This window comes from Leptonychotes weddellii, chromosome 1 (assembly GCF_054177405.1).
Source record: "Leptonychotes weddellii isolate Sample4059 chromosome 1, ASM5417740v2, whole genome shotgun sequence".
NCBI classification, from domain to species: domain Eukaryota; kingdom Metazoa; phylum Chordata; class Mammalia; order Carnivora; family Phocidae; genus Leptonychotes; species Leptonychotes weddellii.
The window spans coordinates 74614793-74635023 of NC_138369.1; the positions used below are offsets into that span (position 1 = coordinate 74614793).

At 47.3% G+C, this 20231-nt stretch overlaps 1 protein-coding gene and 1 long non-coding RNA gene across 12 annotated transcripts in view; one reads left to right on the plus strand and one right to left on the minus strand.

Moving 5' to 3' along the window:
• COLQ (collagen like tail subunit of asymmetric acetylcholinesterase) overlaps nucleotides 1–20231 on the plus strand; it is a 76555-nt gene that overhangs the window by 21569 nt on the left and 34755 nt on the right. The window contains exon 2 of one of the 11 annotated variants that reach the window (XM_081802087.1): nucleotides 14078–14226. The exons of 7 other annotated variants lie outside the window; for them this stretch is intronic. In XM_081802087.1, the coding sequence (XP_081658213.1) occupies nucleotides 14204–14226 (23 nt within the window). In that variant the 5' untranslated portion in view covers nucleotides 14078–14203. Of the gene's footprint in view, nucleotides 1–14077; nucleotides 14227–18630; nucleotides 19250–20231 lie in introns of those variants that run through there. 3 more of the 11 variants (XM_081802109.1, XM_081802054.1, XM_081802104.1) reach the window with 3 other exon arrangements.
• The window catches only part of LOC145716858 (uncharacterized), a 45323-nt gene that overhangs the window by 403 nt on the left and 24689 nt on the right, over nucleotides 1–20231 (minus strand). The window lies entirely within an intron of this gene.

Here is a 20231-nt window from a genome sequence, read left to right on the forward strand (position 1 = left end):
ACTTGATGCAAGGGGGATGTTGTGGAGCAAACACCCCTCTGCTGAGCTCGGACAGTGTGCACCGCCAGGACCATCCCACTAGACAAAAGGGGAGTCCAGTGATGCTCCCATGGGTCAGGGCCCTTTGGAGGGATCTAGCAAGAACCACTGATCCTCCAGCCCAGTCTGCTTTCCTGTTGTGCTTTCTTCCTATGGTGAGACTTCTATCTAAATAAGGCAGCTGGAGGTTCTGGGAGATGGGAGCTTCCTGGGGAGAGGTGTAGGCTTCCAGAGTGATAGCCTGGCCTGGGGTGGGCTGTGTCTGTCGGGCGTAGGGCTGGGTGATTTGGGGGCAGGGGGCTTTTTATGCCAGCCTGCCAGACTTCTCTGAGGGCACCAGGCACCAGGTTGCCCTTGTCTCGTCTGACCCAGAGCAGGGGAAGTATTGTGTTACTGGCAGGGCCTATTTAAACCTTTCTGAGGAAACTCAAATGTTTCTGGAGGGCTCGAGGGAGGCAGGCAGACCCCAGGCTTGCTGCCTGTCCCCACATAGCCCCCCTCCATTCACCTCTGCCACCCCTGGCTTCCCCCCTCTCCCCCAGCAAAAGCAGTTTCAGTCATGCCCTCCAACTTGAGGCTCATACATACTTTCATGGAGGCAGAAATTTCACTCTCATGGCCTTTGCTGAAAACGCAGGTTCTCAGAGAGGACATACTTCTGAATCCTGTCCCCAACCTCTCTCTGTTCCTAAGCACAGTGCAGCAGCATGCTGTGCTCCCAGCACTGCCAGTGTCTGAGGGCCCTGAGGAAGTGACTCAGAGAATGGCTGATCACAAAGGTGTGAGGAGCTGAAGGAGAGGGCGTGGGGTGGGGCGATTTGGGGAGAATATTGGGGAGTGAGGAGTAGGCAGGAAGGGTGAATGGTTGTGTCACCAGGGCTGTGTGACAGTATGCCCCCACAAATTCCACATGAGAACACCACACTTCTTCTGGGAGCTAGTGGGTCATTATTCTTCTACTTGATGGGGAAGCTTGGTAGTTAATTTGGTCTAAATCAGTGGGCTCTTAACCTCATTTGGGCTATAGAGTCCTTTGAGAATCTGCTGAAGGCTCAGGACTTAAGGAAACTCTGTCTTCTAGTTCTAGCTCTGCCTCTGGTGGGCTCTGACTTCTGGGAGACCGTCAGTGTTAGACTATAAGCACTATGTGGGCAGGGACTGTCTTATACATTATCACTGTTTCCCCAGGGTCAGAATAATGCCTGGCACGCAGTAGGTGCTCGGTAAATGTTTGATGAATGAATGAGTGAATGAAAGAATAATAACTTTTCTCATCTGTAGATTGGGGCTTGCCTTCATTTTGTATCACATAATTTAGATAGAGCCAAATGGCTACTAAGTTCTGAAAGCTAGAGAGAAAAGAACCTCTGATTTTTTTCCCCCCAAACTCTTTGCCCTAGAGAGACCCCCGGTACAGCTTAGACATCTCTTAGGTCGGACTTTGTATAGATTGTAGCAGTCAGGGTAACAGCAGGAAGAGAAGCACTTCAGATGAAAAGACCTGAATGAAGGGACCACTTTAGAGGTGTGAGTGGGGTTAAGGGAACCGACGAGGAAAGTTGAGGAATTAGCAACCTTGGGAAGTCTTTACCACTCTTGTGCTTGAAAAGGCAAGAGGAAGAAATGGGGAAATTGATGCCAAGAAGATTTGGAACCTTAGAGGAGGGGCCAGTGAGCTGGAGCTATGACCACAGAGGGACTCAAAGAAGGGAGAAAGTAGAGAAGAAATACCCCAACCTCTCTCCTTCAGTCCAACCACCTCTTGGCAGTGCCTTCCATTGGCCAAAGCCAGTGGGTAGGGGAGCCTCTGGGTGCAGTCCATGGGGGTCAGCTTCTGGGGTACAGAGTGAGGGGGAGGGGTGGGAACGTGGAATCACTAGCCCACACAGCCACTGGCCTTTCCGGAGGAACTTCTAAATCCAGATCTTCTGCTTGTGAATGTGGTCCTCCTTAGGCATTTGGTAAAACAATGGCGTAGACTTAGGGGGAATCACTAAGAAGGTAACAGCTCAGTAGAGCAAAAAATACCTGCTTTCCTCTGTAGAGTCTCTTAGCTTTGTTCCCTCATTTAGTTGCCATGGCTTCTTCATAGCACGGTTCAGAAATAAACTTATGCCCTGAAATGGCAACTGTTCTGTGACACAGGACAACTTTAATCCTTTGAAAATATTTTCCAATAATTTGAGGTGAAATATTCTATGTTCAGAAGCTTATAAATTTTTACTCTCAAAGAAGACAAGCCCAGTGCTCATAGAAATCAGGGCGATCCGCCATACCCTACTGAGTGCCTACTGTGGGCCTGGCCCTATGCTAAGGGCTACAGAGGACACAGAGATGAGTCGGATCCTGCCTCTGCCCTGGGGAATCTGTGGTCATCTGTTGCTGAAACACAGGCAGCATGTGCTAATTGGCCCAGGGAGGGCATGATGGAGGAAGAGCTCTTACAGGCTTGTAGAGCAGTACTTTCCCTCATAGCTGAGCCAGTCCTTCACTCTCTTCAGGAAGGACTGGATTCTAGCAACTCCAGACACACAGCACCAGCTGTCTAGGTCAGAGGTTCATTACCTGCAACCTCCACTGCCGGGTCCTACAGGAGAACCACAGAAGGGAGCAAAAAGCCTCAAAGAGGCCAAGAGTGATGATAGAAATCCCAGCACTAAAGCACATGCATTTGATATACAGGAAACCAGCTCAGGCCCTTACTCCAAATCTACTAACTGTTACTTTAGGCAGCATTCTAGCAGACTTGCATGGCAGGTTTCTAGAAGGGTGGTAAATTAGGTACGGCACATTAGACTGGGAAGGGTGAGTTCCTGCTTACAATGGACACCATGACCACAACAACAACAACAAAAAACAGCTGACAAAACTGATTATAAGAAAATGACAAATAAGCAGAGAATAGTTCTGAGATCAAAAAGAATAGTAGACTGGAATTATTTTGGAATTATTTCTAGAGCCCCTGTTCTGTAGGTAACACCACTGACTTACAGCACATTAATTGTTTTTCACTATATGAGCACGAATGACCCAGTGAAGACTGAATTGTGTGCACTTAATTTTGCTTAAGAAGGCAGATAAGTGTCAGCTATATTTTAGAATGATTTCTACTGAACATGGCCCTAATATTTAAAATCTCTGGAGCTGTAACTTTGGTATTGTTTTAACTATCGCTGAGTAATGAACCATCCTAACACTCAGTGGCTTAAACAACAATCATTTATCATTGAAGTTCATGTGTTTGTGGGCCAACTATGGTCAGCTGATCTAGCCTGGGTTTGGCAGGCCCTGGCTGGGCTCACTATGGGTCTGTGGATTGACTCAGCTCCAAGATCCATTCACAGATGTAGCTCAGTGGTTGTACAATTTCTAGAATGTGGTGGCACAGACCCAAGGACAATATTTATAGAAGTGCAGACCTTCCACACACTTTGATTTATATAATTCTCATAGCACCTTTGGGATGCGTGTGGCATGACTCCCACTTTTCAGCTGAGGAAATGAGGGCTCAGAGAGGTTAAGTGACTTACTCAAGATCACAGAGCTAACATAAAATGGGGAGATCTGGAGACTGGAATCCTACCCTCTGACTTTAAGTCCAGGGCTTTTACCAAGGTAGACCAATGTCAATGGACAAATAGTGATATTAATTTTTCAGGTCCTGCAGACTACCTTCCTGTCCTTCAGAAACTCTCCTCTAAATTCTTTATTCCCTGTTCCCTCCTACCTTCTCCTCGGCATTTCAACGCCCAAAGCTCTTAGCAAAAGATTGAAGATTACCTTATACTAAAGTGTGTAGGACCAGCCAGGGTACTACTTTATCTCTCTTTTGAAGGTATTTGCATTTTAATGGGCACTTAAACTAAAGGATGCTCTAATAAAATGAGCTTCAACCAAGGTATTGTGGGGGAGGAGACCTCCTGGAACCAGGGGAATACCACTACCCAGACATTCTCTTCAGACACTCTGAGCCAACCTACCCTAGGCCCACCACAGAGACATGTGCCTTCCCTTTTCTAATACAGGGTTTCCCAGCTAGGCAGGAGCTCCCCTGATGATGTTTGGGTCTAAGCCTCACAGACCAGATGATGAGAAGACCCAAATGTAGTCCGATAGAATGAGATCATGTGGAAAGATGTGAATACTGTCTGGGCACCAGAATCTTCTGTTGGCTGCTGAGATATGAGCCAGAGCAGGGGTTTTGTGGCCAAAAAGACCTGATGTCCAGCTCTGCACTCCCCTGCCTGGAAGCCAGCCAGGTCACCACTTGGGAACCATTCATGTTCTGGACAGTAGATTATGGGCCATTTATTTGTGTCTGATCCTGATCAGCCACTGTTTAATGTTCCATAATGCACTTCTAGCCATCTCCTCTGATTTAGCTTTTCCTATTTCCTCTGCATAATCCAATCAGAGAGGGCTCTTAAATTAGAGGGCTGTCCATGGGGGCCGGCCTCCTGCTTGGCCTCCTCCCAAGCCTCTGAATAAAGCCGTGGGTTCAGCTGCAGCTCAGATAGAGAGAGCTGGGTGTGAGATGGGAGGCTGTCCCTTCTGATATCCAGGGCTGGACCTCTGCGTCACCATCCGCCACACTCACTCCTGCTTCCCCCAGATTTACAACCACACAAAAACAGCACAGCTCCAGAATGAATAGAAAGCCTTCGGGCTTCAGTGAGTCACCAAATAAGCTGGCGTCCCATCTTCTTGAAATGTAGTTCACATTGTAAGCACCTACTCATATTACTCTTTAATTAGTACGAATTAGCCCCCAACCTCTTGTTTTGCAAACCATTTTCACAGCTACATTTGTATTTGCTCTTCACAGTAGTCCATACTGGGGGTGGGGAGTCCTGGGTTTGAATCCTGATCGAGTTGGTCATGAGCTAGGTGATTGCAGGGAAGTCACTTCACTGCAATGAGCTTCAAATTCCTCACCTGTCAAATGGGTGTCAAAGTCTGTCTCACAGAATGGCTAGAAGTATTCATTCAACAAACGCTTAGTAAGTGCCAACTGCGTATCTGGAACTGGGATGCAGCCGTGAGCAAACAAGGGGCAGATGGGCCCCTGTGCAGTCCTGTGATCACCCTGAGAAGAACTTGGCCAGGCCAGCCAGCTGGGCCCCAGGGGGGAATAAAAGACATCTGCCACACAGATGGAGCTCACAGAGCAGCCCAAGGACCAAAGCCAGGCTCCATGTTTGGCTATGTTCACAATTCATGTGGTAGATGTTGTAGTGCTTTAAAAAAAGAGGAATTTTTTTCATTGCCTTAGTTGCTAACATTTAAAATAGAGTGATTTAACATTTAAAAAAAAAATGCTTCTGATGTCTCTTAAAAAACAACAACAGACTCTTGATAAGTGGGACAACCTGCAGTCCTGACCCACAAGCCATATTCTGATATGACAAGGACTGTCTGGAATGCAGTGCTGGCTGACTGCTCAGTCCCAGCTCCTCAGATCCCTACTGTGCCCTCTTGTCTTACGCCTGGTCTACCTTCCTTAACACGTGTACCTATCTAGCCCTATCTGGGCATGTGACTTTTTGGAGTCTGGGGCCAGAACCCCTGCTGGCCTGGACTCTGCCTCCTCCTCCTTTAGAAGCCTCAGGTTATTTTTCCAGAATTCCCAAGCTCTGCAGAGTTCAGTTTGAACATCAGTGTTTTAGATCAGCGATTCTCAAACTATAGCGCTGGTTCTCAGCCCTGGCTAGACCTTAGAATCACTTGGGATGTTTTACAGAAGCCCAGTGACCAGGCTGAACAAACCAATTAAATCATTCTCTGGGGCATGTGCTCCGGCACTGATGGTGTTTAAAGCTCTCCAGGTGGTCTAATGGCTAGCTGTGGTTAACCACCAAACTGTAGCCAGCGTCAGCATCACCTGCAGGGCTCGCTGAAACCCAGATCACTGGACCCCAGCTCTGGAATTTCTGAGTCTGTAGCTCTGGGGTCTGGCCCAAGCGTTTGCTTTTCTACTAAGATCCCAGGTGCTGCTGATGCTACGGGTCCAGGGACCACACTTTGAGAATCACTGCCCACGTTTGCCCTGGAGCCACTGTGTTAGTTTCCTGTGGCCACTGGAACGAACCAAACCGCCCCAAAGACAGTGCCTTAAACATTTATTCTCTTACGGTTCTGGAGGTCAGAACTCAAGGTGTTGGCAAGGCTGTGCTTCCTTCATAGGCTTTCCGGCAAAACGTCTTGTCTTTTCTAGTTTTAAGCTATATTCGTTGCAGTCTTTGGTTCCTGGCCCCTTTCTCCATCTTCAAAACCAGTAGCATAGCATCTTAACTTCAGTGGTCATATTGCCTTCTTCTGTGTCAAGTCTTCTTCTGCCCCCCCCCTCTTTCTTTTTTTTTTTTAAAGATTTTATTTTATTTATTTATTAGAGAGAGAGAGCGCATGAGCAGAGGGAGGGCCAGAGGGAGAGGGAGAGAGAGAATCTTAAGCAGGCTCCACACACAGCACAGAGCTGGACTCGGGGCTCGATCTCACGACCCTGAGATCATGACCTGAGCCGAAATTAAGAGTCAGATGCTTACCCAACTGAGCCACCCAGGCATCCCCTTCTGCCTCTCTCTTAAAAGGCCACTTGTGATCACATTTAAGGCCCACCGAGTTGCTCTCCCCATCGTAAACTTCTTAATCTCATCCCATCTGCAGAGTTCCTTTTGCCACATATAAAGTAACATTTACAGGCTCTAGGAATTGGTCTGGACCTCTTTGGGGGGCTGTTATTCAGTCTCCACAGTTAACTTTCCACTGGGGAAGGTGTCCCATGACTATTCTTTCTGTGGCATCAGAATCAAAGGCACAGGCATGTGTACTGTCTTCATTTGGGTTCCTTCCTAGAGCAGACCCTGAGACGAGGATTTGGGTGTCAGTAGTTTATTTAGGCGGTGATCCCACTAGGGCATGGGGAAGTGAGATAGGGAAGGGCAGGCAGTCAGCATAGAGGGAGCTCATGAGCAGATTGCTGCTGTGGGCGTCTGGGGTTCAGTTCTCCTGGGGGGAACAGGAGAGACAGGGAGACAGAGGACTGGGATATTTACCCACCAACTCCTAGGGACATGCTTGCCCCAAGCAACTTTCTTGCTGGTGAAGCCCTCTGGCATAGTCACAGGTGTTTGTGGTAGGAGCTAGAAGCCCATAGGGCCTGACGGTTGCTGGGGCATCTGGGCAGGGAAGTAGCTGCGTCCACCATTGATCCTTTAAGAGAGCTATACTCATATGGCTGTCTTGCATTGAGCACTTTCTCTTTGCTAGGCTCTTTACATATATGACTTCTAATCTTCACAACAATTTCACAAGCCAGTAGTACCCCCATTTTACCAAAGAGGAAAGTAACATTCAGGAAGGTGCAATCACTTGGCTGAGGTCACACAGTGCCAGGGTCAAAATTCCAAATCAAAACTTACTGACCCCCAAACCATTGTAGAGGCAGAATATTCTGGTGGTTAGGGGTAGGGCCTCTGGTGTCATGCTGCCAGGGTTCAAACCTTGTATTTTCTTTAGCTTTGTGATGTTGGGCAAACAAATTGCCCTTTCTGTGGCTCAGATTCCCCATCTGTAAAATGTGGCTAAAAGCAGGATTTAACTCACAGAGGAGTTGTGAAGATGAAGTGGGCTAATTATGAATGTACGGTACTTAAAATAGTGCCTGGTGTATAATGTGTCATTATTTCTGTCATTATTTCCAGAACCTCACAGTGTCTGTACACATGCCTAGAGGTCATGGTTTCCCCTAGGATGCATTTGTGTTAAAGGCAAAAATTTAAATACAACCCACACAATAACTTATTACTTAAAATATCCAGTGAGTTAAGACAAAAAGAGGGGCTCAGCTATTTTCCATTTTGCATTTGTGAACTAGTCCCTAAAGCAGGAACATGTTGACCAGGGAAGAAGACTATTCTCCTGGTGACCGGCTTTCCCAGCTGGCTTTAAAAATACACCTGGCCCTATTCCATCTCCCAGCCCAGGAGCATTTAGCTCCATTCAAGCCCACACTTATGTCTCCACAGCAACCAACATAAGCACAAGCGTGAGGCGTGTGTTGGCAGCTGGCAACAGCTGAAGGAGAGGCCTCATGGCCGCTGAGGGCTTTGCACCGTAAACCAGCTGGGGGCTGAAAAAAGAGAGGAAAGCAAAGAAGGAAACATGAATGTGAGTTGGACAGTCTACTTCCTTCCCAGGCCTGCCCACTCCTTTCCCCACTCATCCTGCCCTGCTGCTCACCTGGCCTTCTTGGTATCTTTCTGAGAAGTCTGGGGAAAGCCCCGGGAGCTTTCCTGCTACAGCTCTAGTTCTCTCTGGGGACACATGCTCCAGGAGGGAAATTCCAGTGGTCTCAGGCCTAACATGGGGCTTCTCAGGGACCCAGGAGGTGGGGGTGGGGTGACGATGGCCATCCTACCCATAGAGACCTAGATGGGTCTGGGGCTTTCTTACTTTACTGTGCCTGGGGGCTTGTTCAAATGTTTCAACTTGTCCCCTATGGGAAGTTCCTGTGGGGTGGATCATTATTGAAAGTTAGAACTGGGCTGCCCTTTTGTGCCCAAACAGAACTGGTTCGGTTTCTGAGGTCATCCATACTGGGGTGGACCTCATGGAGTAGACCCGAAAAGGCTTCCAAATTCTCTGTGGTCATTCAGAAACCAAATTCCAAACTGTTGAGATTAGTGTTCAGGATTTGGGAGGCTCCAAGCAAGAACAACAGCCCTTTCCCCCTCCCGGTCCATCATTCTTAGAGCTGCGTCAGCAAGGTCATTGTAGGGAAAATTAATATTGGAAAAGAAGAGTGTCCTCTGTGTCCAGGGAGCATGAGGGCCCCAAGGGAGTGGTGTCATTTTGGGTGGCACTCTCCTTCACTCTCCATGTCTGCCCATAGAAAGGGAGGAGTGGAAGGCTGAGCTGGCTGTCTGGACAGTTTGGGTCCTAGAAATTCCCCAAATTCCCCAAAGTATGTGAACGTAAATGAGGCTTTTAAATTTTCTTCAATTACCTGAGTCAACTGCTCTGGCCTCTGCTTTCTCTGCTGGGGAGCCCTGAAGGAGTGTGCCTGCCTAGCAGGCTTAGAGCTGGCCGCCATGGTGATTGCTGCTAAGGTTCTCTTGTTTGGGTCCAACCCAAAGGAGGTACGGGCACATTTAGTCAGTGGCTCTGGTTACTTGCCTGTTTACTGATGTTCTTAGAGAGAACTTGCAGCACAGTAATAAGGGCCTGAGGTAGAATTCAAGAAACGGGTTATTTCTCTGGACCTGCCACTAACTCCTAGGACACATGTGTAGTGTTGGACAAGCTATAGGCTCTCTGTGACACTCCTTTTCCTCCTCTGTAAAATGAAGAGATCGACCAGATTTTAAAGCCGTAGACTTTCTCTGACTTTGTGGTTAATGAGTTGGCTGCTAATTTATGGAATGAACACCTACACAACAAAAGGGTTTTGGCACATGTCTCTCTCTTGTGAGCCCCGGCACCTGAGAAGCCATGGCATGCACGTAAAGGGCATGGGGTTCATATTCAGATAGCTCTGGCCTTGAGTGACATCTTCATGACCCACTAGCTGAATGATCTTGGCCAAGTGGTCTTGGTTTAGTATCTCAACTCCTCAGTTTTCACTTCTGTAAAACGGGGATTATAGGAGTACTTACCTTATTAGATGGCAGTGAGGATTAAATGAGCTAATAGGTACAGCGCTTTGCACCTGGAACATGGTTAAGCTCACTTACTGGTGGCAACCATTATTCCACATGGTGGTAAGAGGGTTGGAATCCAGGCTACTTGCCCCCTCTTGGGAGGCGTCATTTCTACTATAATCCCATCTGTTTTTATTGAGGCTGGAGAGAATTGCTCATAGTGCTGAAGAGTCCATTTCAGAACTCCCAGTTCCCATCTAAAGCCAGAGGCTGAGCAGGGGACATCTCAGTGCATGGCATGGCTTTGGAATTGGAAGTCTGGGCTCAGAGCCCTGCTCCAGGGAAACTTGAATGTCAGAGCCAGTTTTTCTCACCTGGAAACAGGGATGCAATGGAAGGTAATTTGAGGGGCTATTGGAGAATCAAAGGAGAAGGCATGGGAGGGCCCAGCTCTAAGCTGGTAGAGTATGCACTCAGGCATTGTTGTGCCTCAAGGGGTGACACTAGACCTGCTAGACGTGGGGAGCACAGGCTCATACCTGAGGACAGTGTCTTAGCATATTGACTTCTCAGCAGAAAGGCCTGCCGATGGGCTGAGTCAACCACAAGCCGCCCTCCCTCCCCAGACAGAGGTGAGCTTTCTGGGAACCCCTGCAGGGCACTGCAGTCCTGAGAGTGTCCACCCTCTGGAAATTGTGCAATCCTGTGCGGAACCTAGCTGGTAAGACAAGCCACTTCCTGTATCCAATTTATCCCTGTCAGGAAAAGGGGCCCTCCATCTATGTCACGTCTGCCTTATGTGGAATGAGTCTTGCCCCCTTCAAAATGGACAGAGGATGCCAAGTCATCAGGCCTGTTAGTGTGGGCCTTCCCAGGCAGTAAAAGGAAGATTATTAAGTATGAAATTTTCAAATAGAAGGCCAGAAAATGGTGGCTGATTTGACAAGATGCTCAATTTTCTGTATTTGTTTTTAAGATTTTATTTATTTATTTGACACTGAGCGAGCGAGCAAGAGAGAGAGAGAGAGCATGAGCAGAGGGAGAGGGAGAGGGAGAAGCAGGCTCCCTGTGGAGCTGGAAGCCCGATCTGTGCTCAGTCCCAGGACCCCGAGATCATGACCTGAGCTGAAGGCAGACACTTAATGACTGAGCCACCCAGGTGCCCCAGGATGCTCAATTTTCTGACCATATACCCATCTACCGCCACTTTGCATTTTGTTCAATTTTATTTTTCTAAATGGGATGATAAAATCCACTTGAATTGATTCAGATTCTCTGTATTATTATTATTAGTAGTAGTATGTTTAAACCTGTCTCAGTCTCTAAATTAATTATGACAATTACTTGAGATATATAATTTTTGATATACTTCCCATAAACAGAAGGACCAATATTTACGGCACCTCTTACTGTGTACTGGACTATTATATTGAAGAAGAAGATTCATAAGACTAACTCTAGGAGCCCATAGTCTATTTGTAACATTAAAATAACACAAATGAAATAATGAGTGAGGAGTGAAGTAGATCATCTGGTGGTATCTCAGGCTGCACAAGTAGTTGGAATTTGTGTGAGAGCAGAGCAACTAAGACAGGGAGACAACTGATCCTCATTCAAGTCATGAATCTGTCACTTACCTGGGCACTTCTGTGAGCCTCAGTTTACTTATCTGTCAAAGGGAGAAAACAATAATACTGAAGGTCGTTGTGGGCTAGTTCTTAGCACATAGTCAGTGTTCTGTGCAGGTTACTTAGTATGTTGATCATTAATTTTTCAGGCTATGTAAAGGTAGTTTAAAGAATGTTTTTGCTTTCTGCTTCAGGGAAAATGTCTTCCAAATGAAGGAATATTATACAGCCATAGAAAGGAATGTAGGGGTGCCTGGGTGGCTCAGTCGGTTAAGTGTCTGCTTTCAGCTCAGGTCATGATCTCAGGGTCCTGGGATCCAGCCCCATGTCAGGCTCCCTGCTCAGTGGGGAATCTGCTTCTCCCTCTCCCCCTGCCCCTCAGCTTGTGCTCTTTCTCTCTCACTCTATCTCAAATAAATAAATAAAATCTTAAAAAAAAAAGAAAGGAATATAGATGCATTTTATGTAGTTATAGAGAATAATCTCTTAGAAATACTATGAAGAAACCAAGGAGTAGCATATGTATAATTATATATTTAAGTAACCCTTTGAGGATGAAGGGGAATATATTATATCTACCTATCTGCTTGTCTATGCATAAAATATTCCTGAAAGAATACACAGAAAACTAAATGATAATAAATAATTGAAATGGGGGACGCCCAGGTGGCTCAGTTGGTTAAGCGTCTGCCTTCGGCTCAGGTCATGATCCTGGGGTCCTGGGATCGAGTCCCGCATCAGGCTTCCTGCTCAGCGGGGAGCCTACTTCTCCCTCTGCCTGCCGCTCCCCGGTTTGTCCTCTCTCTCTCTCTGACAAATAAATAAAATCTTAAAAATAATAATTGAAACTGGTACAGAAGCAGGAGAGTTTTCATGTATGTTTACTTGGACTTTTGGAATTTTGAATCACATGAACGTATTACCTATTCTAAACAATTAAACAAAATACCACTTATGCACACAAAACAGAACCTCTTATCTGGAGCACACAGGGTGGGATTTTTCTGTCTTGAAAAGTCTTTTAGACCCAAAGCAGCAATAGGAATTGAGATCCCAGAATGGTAGAGTCACATGGTTACAGTGCTGTGGAAAGCCTAAACCTCATCTTCCCAACTTGTTTATTTGAGAAGCTCTATTGCTCAGTTGAGTCCAAAGTGGTCAGCTAAGATTCCCCCACTTTCTGGAATCCAGGGATTTGAGTGATTCAGCAAGACCAATAAGTAGAAATGCTTGTGCTGGGGGGAGCCAGGGAACTCCCAGGGACCCTCTTTCCTCCTCCTCACTTGCTGTGGACCCTCAGACAACAAATACTGAAGACAGTGGGGGCAGGGATGGGGGGTGCTCTAGGAAAAGGGCTAAGTGAGCCACGTGATTTTGAATCACAAGTGTCAGTAGAGCTAGAATGTCACCATGGAAAAATGAAGGTGTGGAAACATAGTGGCTAGAAACACAGGGTCTTTCCACTTGGACCCCATTGTCAGTGGGTGTTGGAAATAACCCACCTGTTGGGCCAGTGTAGCTGGGGGTTTTGTCTCTGACCTATGGCCAGATCTCCCAAATAACTCTACAAACTTGGCCTTCCCTGTCAAGCTGTAGCAGAAGATTTAATAGTGCTCGCTGCTTCATGCTGGACACTGTAATCAAATTCAGAGCCAAGGCGCAGCCAGTCTTGGAGAGGTTTCTTGATGTTCCCTTGGCTCCTAATAACATTGTCTCCTCCTTCCACTCTGCTTACCACATGCCATTTTGTCAAATTAGAACTTGAACTCAAAAAACCAGATGCCTGCCTTTAGATAAGGTCGAAAAATTCCCTTGTGGGAGGAAAAGGGGCTGGGTTGTCTCTTGAATCTATGCACAATCAAAGGAGTCACCTTTGATATATGTCTTACTATAAAATAATGCCAAATATGAGAAGATTTTCTTTCATCCACCTAACTAGGGCAGACCTTCCTCCTCAAGGTGTCCCCATTGGCAGGGGAGGGGGCAGAAGAGAACATGTCTTTCATGGGGATTCAGTTTCCTGCTCAAGGTCTCCTAATGAGTGGCTGCAGGCTTCTCCAGGCAATGCTGGTGCCTTAGCTTTGGCCCACCCCCAGTCCTAACCCTTGGGGAGGTATCTTCTGGTTCTCCATTTCCTACTTAAATTTTTGTATTTTGTTCTTTTTTATAATGAAAAATTTCAAACATTGAAATGAATGGAAAAAATCGTCCAGGAAACACCAATATGTCCACATTTTGTGCTGGATTGTGTACCTACCCCCCTCCCCCCAGATTCATATGTCGAAGCCCTAACCCCCAGGACCTCAGAATGTGACTGTATTTGGAGCTTGGGCCTTTAAGTGAGGTAATTAAGGTTAAATGAAGCCATAAGGGTGGGCCCTAATCCAATCTGACTGGTGTCCTTATAAGAAGAGGAGATTTGGACACACAGAGACACCAGGGATGCTCAAACAGAGCACAGGCCATGTGAGGACACAGCTAGAAGGAGGTGGCCATCTGCAAGCCAAGGAGAGAGGCTTCCAAAGGAACCAAACCTCCCAACACCTTAATCTTGGACTTCTAGCTTCCAGAACTAAGAAAAATAAATTTCTGTTGGCTAAGCCACCCTGGTACTTTGTTATGGCAGCCTTAGCAAACAAATACACCCACCAAATAGATTCTGCAATTGTTATCATTTTGCTATATGTACTCTATCACGTATCCCTTTGTCCCTGCATCTTCTTCTTCTTCTTCATTTTTTTTTTTTTGGATGGATTTCAAAATGAGTTGCAGATTCATTGCTCACTTTGAAGAGTAAACTATTCAACAGAAAAGCTTGATGTTTGACTAAAGCCCAGGAGCACACATGATTGAACCTTCTGTGGCTATGATGGGAAGCAACTAGGATTGTCTATTCATATGAGTCTACACACCAGGAAACTGTAAGTAATGGTAAAGTTTGATTAGAAAGGCATGGAACAGGGTGTTGGTAAACTTCTCCAACCCCAGCTGGCCGAGACGACACCTGCCATTTTTCCTGAGCTTCCCTGCTCATTATGTCTGGCTGGTAGTGGGGGAGAGAGGTCGCCACTTTGTGCAAGTAACCAAATTTCCGGAAGTCTCCAGTGTCAGACATCTGGATTCAGGCCTGGCCTCCCACCTGCTGGCTGTGTAGGACCGTAGGTGCATCCCTAAATCTCTGAGCTTTGCCTAAAAATAAGAATGATAATACTACTATTTTGTACGGTTGCTGTGGGAATCAAAGAAGGATATTGAATGCTCACAGAATAGTTCCCATTGTTGGCGCCTCACTGCCAGGTTGGGGTAATGTTTATCTGCTCTAATAAACAAGCACCAACATTGTAGTGACTTCATCTAATCAAAATTTATTTTATGCTCACCTAACAGTCCAGTGTGTCTGGTTGGGAGCAGCTCACCTCCATGCTGGCATTCAGGGATGCTGGCCCCTTCCATGTGTGCCTCCACCATCCGCTAAGGTTTAAGTCCTCTGCATCCAGGCAGAACCATTGGCAAGCATGGTCACGGTTCCATGCCTCCAGCTAGTCACACTGCAGGGGGCTGGGAAGTGCAGCCACTTCTCAGGGACAGCTCTGGCCTCTGGAAGGAGGAGCCCACGTTTGGGGGAGTGCTAGCCTTCTCTGCACAGCCCCAACTCTGAGGAGGTCCTAGACATAAAGTCAGTGGCTGGGAGTTAGGAGTGGAGTGAGCCTGCTAGCCAGGGTAGGGCCAGGTCAGAGGGAAACCGCCCTGCTCTACCATGAGGGCAGTGAGAACAGCAGGTGGGGCAGGAGACGTCCGCATGGAGAGCCATCCCTCAAGGACTGAGGAAGTTGGCCAACAGGAAGGCACCTTCTCCCAGGGCTGTGTGCAAGATCCCTTTTGAACTCTGACTCCAATTCTGTACTATCTGTGAGACCTGGACCAAGTGACGGCTTCTCCAAGAGTCCTTTTCTCCTCTATAAAATGAGGATAGTGGTGCTTCGAGAATTAAATGCAGTGATGCATGGAAGTGCAGTGTTGTCCTTGTTTCACGAGGAGGATTTTGCTAAACCAGGGTCTGCAAGTATGTCGCACAGGTGTCATGCCTTCCTCTCATCTCAAGGAGGCCAACACCAGTAAGTCATGACCCTCTTTCCTCAGAGTCCTTCTAAACACAGTGTTCCAGGAAATCTGTACCAATCAGTTCCCGTTAGCAGATAGGATGAAAACTCTTTGACCTCCAGAGGATAGACCTTGGGCTTACTCCTTTCTGTATCCATGTGGCATTGAAAGGACTTGGCACATAGGAAGTATTCAATAAATAGAGAAGAATGTTTTATAGAGCTCTCTTGGAGGTGTTCACTTGTTGAAATGGTAAGGAAGACTCTGTTCAAGACTGTTGCCCCAGGTGGCAAGCTGGTCTCAAGAGGGGAAAGAGATTGGGCTCAATTCTGAATGCAGTAAGAAAGTGGGGCTTTATAGCCAAGGAGCTGGTTGAGAGGAGGGTGTCGGTGGATGGAAAATTCCTAAAAGGAAACATCAGGGGTAGGGGGATTCTTGCTAAACCCAGTTAACAGAATTCTTGCTGAAGGCAGGCCAGGGTGCTAAGATATAAAGGGTAGGGAGAATGAGGAACTTGGTCAGATATCAAGGGTAGGGATTCACTCTAAATGGGCTTTGCTGGATTCTTGCTAAAACTGAACTCTGCAAGGACAGACACAGAAACCCAAGTTCAAGGCCTTGTTGAGAACCTGAACAAAGTTTGGTCAAGGCGAGAGTCTCTGTCAGTGGAAGGTAGAACCCATATGGTCCAGTCTACTTCTCTGTGCACCCAGGTTTAGGGATGGGCCGGCAGACTTGAGGTACCATGGGGCTGGTGTGATCCTAGGCTGTGCCTTTAAACATGCAGGTGTTTTTGCCTCAGACAGGGGACTCTGGGTCCTTGGGGAGGATGCTGAGTTATCCAGACTTCAAGATCTCTCTGTGCAGCAGGGGTGGGAGACACAGGGGTGGGGGAAGTTGCACAGAGGACTCTGCTCTGGCCCAGGATGGTGGAGAACAGGCCTGCATGTGGCAGCAGGGGGACAAGAACTTCTGGAACGGCGCCCAGGGAGGCGGCATTCCAGAAGTGGACTTCTGGCCTGTTTGATAAATACCAGAGCTGCAATTAAGACAAAATACTGTGAATATGACACCTGCTGACAGCTGCAGGAAGGCCCCGGAAACCTTTATTATGAATTAGATTTTGTAGGCCATTCTGCTATGGTGAGCTGGTGCCTGGGCCAAGGAACCGGAGGGAACTCAGCAGGCCAGCTGCCTTGAGGGCACAGGATGGCTCACTGGTGGAGAAGGGGAAAGTGAGTTGTCCAAGGTCACACAGCAAATTACTGGCCACACCAGGGCTGGGGACCAGGATTCCAAATCCCAGGCTGGCATGCTTGGCTGCAGGACAGTTAACAGTAGTCGAGCATACATCTAGGCATTTGACTCAAGGAGATTTAGCTCTTAGTGCTCGGAGAGACAGAGACAGAGAATGTGACAGAGTCTGAGACATAAAGACAGCAAATGAGACAGAGTCAGAGACATAGAGACAGAGAGAATGAGACCGAAAAGAGAATTGCAAAAGGAGAGCAACATGGAAGAAACAGAAAGAGACATTCATGGGCCTGAGTCATTAGGTCCAAAATAGAGATTTGAACACCAGCAGAGTGGGACAGGACCTCAGGGACCATCTAGACCAGTCGCCTTTGTTTTTACAATAATCAAAGTGCAGCTGAGTGGTTTACATGTGTAAACCTTTTTAGGAACAGTTTGATGTTGAACAGTAAAAAGGAAATGGCTTGCTAAAAAGTGCTTGCTAAAAAGTGGCAAAACTTCCATCTCCAAAGATTTTTGAATAGGATTTGAAAAATGAAGCACTGCGGGAATATGACCCAGCACAGGGAAATTTGGAAAAATGATGCTGCTGATATTTCCACAACAGTCTGGAATTTAGGACTGAGCACTCCATGCCCTCCGTGCTTTCTTTGATGTCTTAGGCTCTGTGTTTCTGAGAACAGAGGGAAATGCTCCAGAGAAGGAACAGAGCCTGAACCCTTTCCTCCCTTACTCCTTTCATCTTGGTACCAGCAAATCTCCTCTGCTTTCAAAGTTCAGCTCACCTCTTCCAGGAAGCTTTCCCTGATTTGTCTTCCCTGATTTCTCACTTAGATCCCTCCCCCAGCTGGTACCCATCACTTCCTGGTATAAATCCCTCCAGGCATCCCCAGCGCCCTGTTAGCCACTTCTCTTTTTGCTTTTTAGTGCAAAGTAGTTATCTCTGACAATGTCAATTAAAGAGCCGCTATTCTATTCCAGGAACTCTGAAATCCTTAGCTCTAATCCTCACAACAAACTAGCAAGGTGGGTTTTGCTTTATCCATTTTACAGATAAGAAAATTGATGGGCTCCTGGGTGGCTCATTCCATTAGGCGTCTGCTTTTGGCTCAAGTCATGATCCTGGGGTCCTGGGATTGAGCCCCATGTCGGGCTCCCTGCTCAGTGGGGAGCCTGCTTCTCCCTCTGCGTCTGCCCCTTCCCCCCTACTTGTGCTCTCTCTCTCTCTCTTACTCTCTCTCTCAAACAAATAAATAAAATCTTAAAAAAAAGAAAATTGAGACTCAGAGAGAGAGAGAATAACTTGCTTAAGGCTATACAGTAGTAAGTGGCAGCCTGGGTAAATCCAGCCTGGGTTTGCCTGACTCCAGGGCCTATATTCATTCCACGACACTGAATGACACATGCCAAGGTCAGGCACTGTGTCTAGTCATTGGGTCTTGCATACATTTGGCATTCAATGTGTGTTTCTGAATGAATGAAACAGTAAATGAATGAATGCATACAAGGAATCTCCTTTCTTCTGAAGGCTCTAGCTCAGGGGTCAGCCACCTACAGCCTGTGGGCCCAATCCAGCCTGCTTCCTATTTTTGTAAATAAAGATTTAGTAGACACAACTATGTTCTTTTATTGTCTTTGGTTGCTGTCACGTAACAGTAGAGTTATGTTGTAACAGAGACCACGCAGCCCACAGAGCCCAAGATATTTACTATTTGGCCCTTTCCGGAAAAAGTCTTCTGACTCTCACAGTAGCTTATGATTTTTACTAGAATTTTGTGTGTGTGTGCGCATGCTTGTGCATTGGGTTTGCCTATCAAGTTATCAGACAGATTCCACATGTATCTGGTATATGCCATTTTGTTATCTTACAGGCAGGCTTCATCTAAAAAGGTTTGCTCCACAAGCCGTTTGGAAATATATATATTTTAAAAAGATATATATATATGTATATATATATATCTTTTTGAAATTTGTATAATTTTAAAAATTAAGTTTAGGTTGCTGGTGGCACCTTGGCACAGACATGGTTCGAGCCAAGACCCTGGTGACAGAGGTCTTCCCTGAAGTAGAGGAGGGCAGATTCCCCCAGAACAATCGCAGTGGGGTGGACTTTGAGGCTTGCCAGAACAGTATTGACAGGGGCAGCTTCTGAGCTAAATGAAAAGCAGCCTTTTAGATAGATTACACTCCCATTTCCTCTTGGCTGGCGGGGCTGATCAGGATTCCGGGATCCCAGCCTCACCTCCTTCCCTGGGACAGGGGCACTCTTCCTCCCCCAAGCTGCCCCCCAGTGCAGCCTCTTGTGAGGCCAAAGCCCTGCCTACCTGTTCCTGCTCCTGGGAGCTGAGGACTGGCCTCTGGACCCCTGGCATCTGGGCCAGAAGCAACACCAGAGCAGGGATTGGCTGACTCCCACCCCAAATGCCCAGCTGGGAGTGCTCAGAGGCGTGACAAATCTCAGCCTGTCGCCCGCGTGTGTTCTCTGGCCAGTCCCTCCTTAGGCCTTGCCCACAATGACCGGTCTATCACTCAGCCTCACTCACCTGCTCACCATTTCAGGACTGCTCTGTTTCTCAGCTTGCTGCTCAGGTGAGTGAGTGTGTGTGTGTGTGTGTGTGTTGTATGCCTGCGTATGTGATGTGTGCATGGTTTTTGGAAAAAAGGCTTGAGAAGCAGACTTGTTCTGGGTGCTTTCAGCCTTCTTTAAGTCTTAAACTTCTCGACCAGTGTTGGAATTGCACATAAAGGGGTTTGGCGGTGGAGTTGGTGGGGACCTTGATATACACACTCGTGTGTGTGTACTTGTGTGTGCCCCTCCTGTGACCTTAACTTTGAGGTCGCAGGCTGGCAGCTGCTGCCCCTTTGGCTTTGAAGTAACATCACGTACTGTGGTCTGGGGCCAGCCATGGTATTGAGTGGCCGAGATGTTGTCCATTATTCTCCAGGCTGATGGCTTGGTCATGTGGTTATTGCCCCAGAGACAGTAGCCACCAAACTGCCAAATCGTATTCTCTGCAGGTTGTGCCCTCACCTGCTCCCCATGCCCACACAGGGCCCAGCTGCCAGGTGGCAAATTCCTACCATGATCTTTCAGAGACGTTCACATACCTTCAACTTTTAGGATCAGAATTTGCTTTACAAGGTGTGTGGGGTACGTGAGTGGGGGTTGGAGGAAAGTCGTAGGGTGTAGCCTTCTCTGGAATCAGTGTATCAGGGAAAACTTAAGCAAACTGAAGCCAGCTCTCATGAGAGCTTCGCTGCAGCTGAGATACCCAGCTCATGGTCAGGACACTCCGTGCTGCATGGAGCACGTGCCCTTCACCCCTTCTCTCCTCTCGTCCTTCTGGTGCAAGTTCCAACAGGCAGGAAAGGGCCCCAAAGCAGGAGGAGGCAGACGTAAGAAGTTGGGTACTCCCCCAGCTTTGTGAGCAGTGGCAGAATAGTTAGCATATGGCTGCACCTAGAATCTTCCCACCCTGCAAAGGCAGGAGGTTTAGGGGACTTCTTTCCTTTGGTGGCTTCTGATGATACATTTGCTTGATTGGGCAGGGGGTGGGGTGGGGGGTACTGC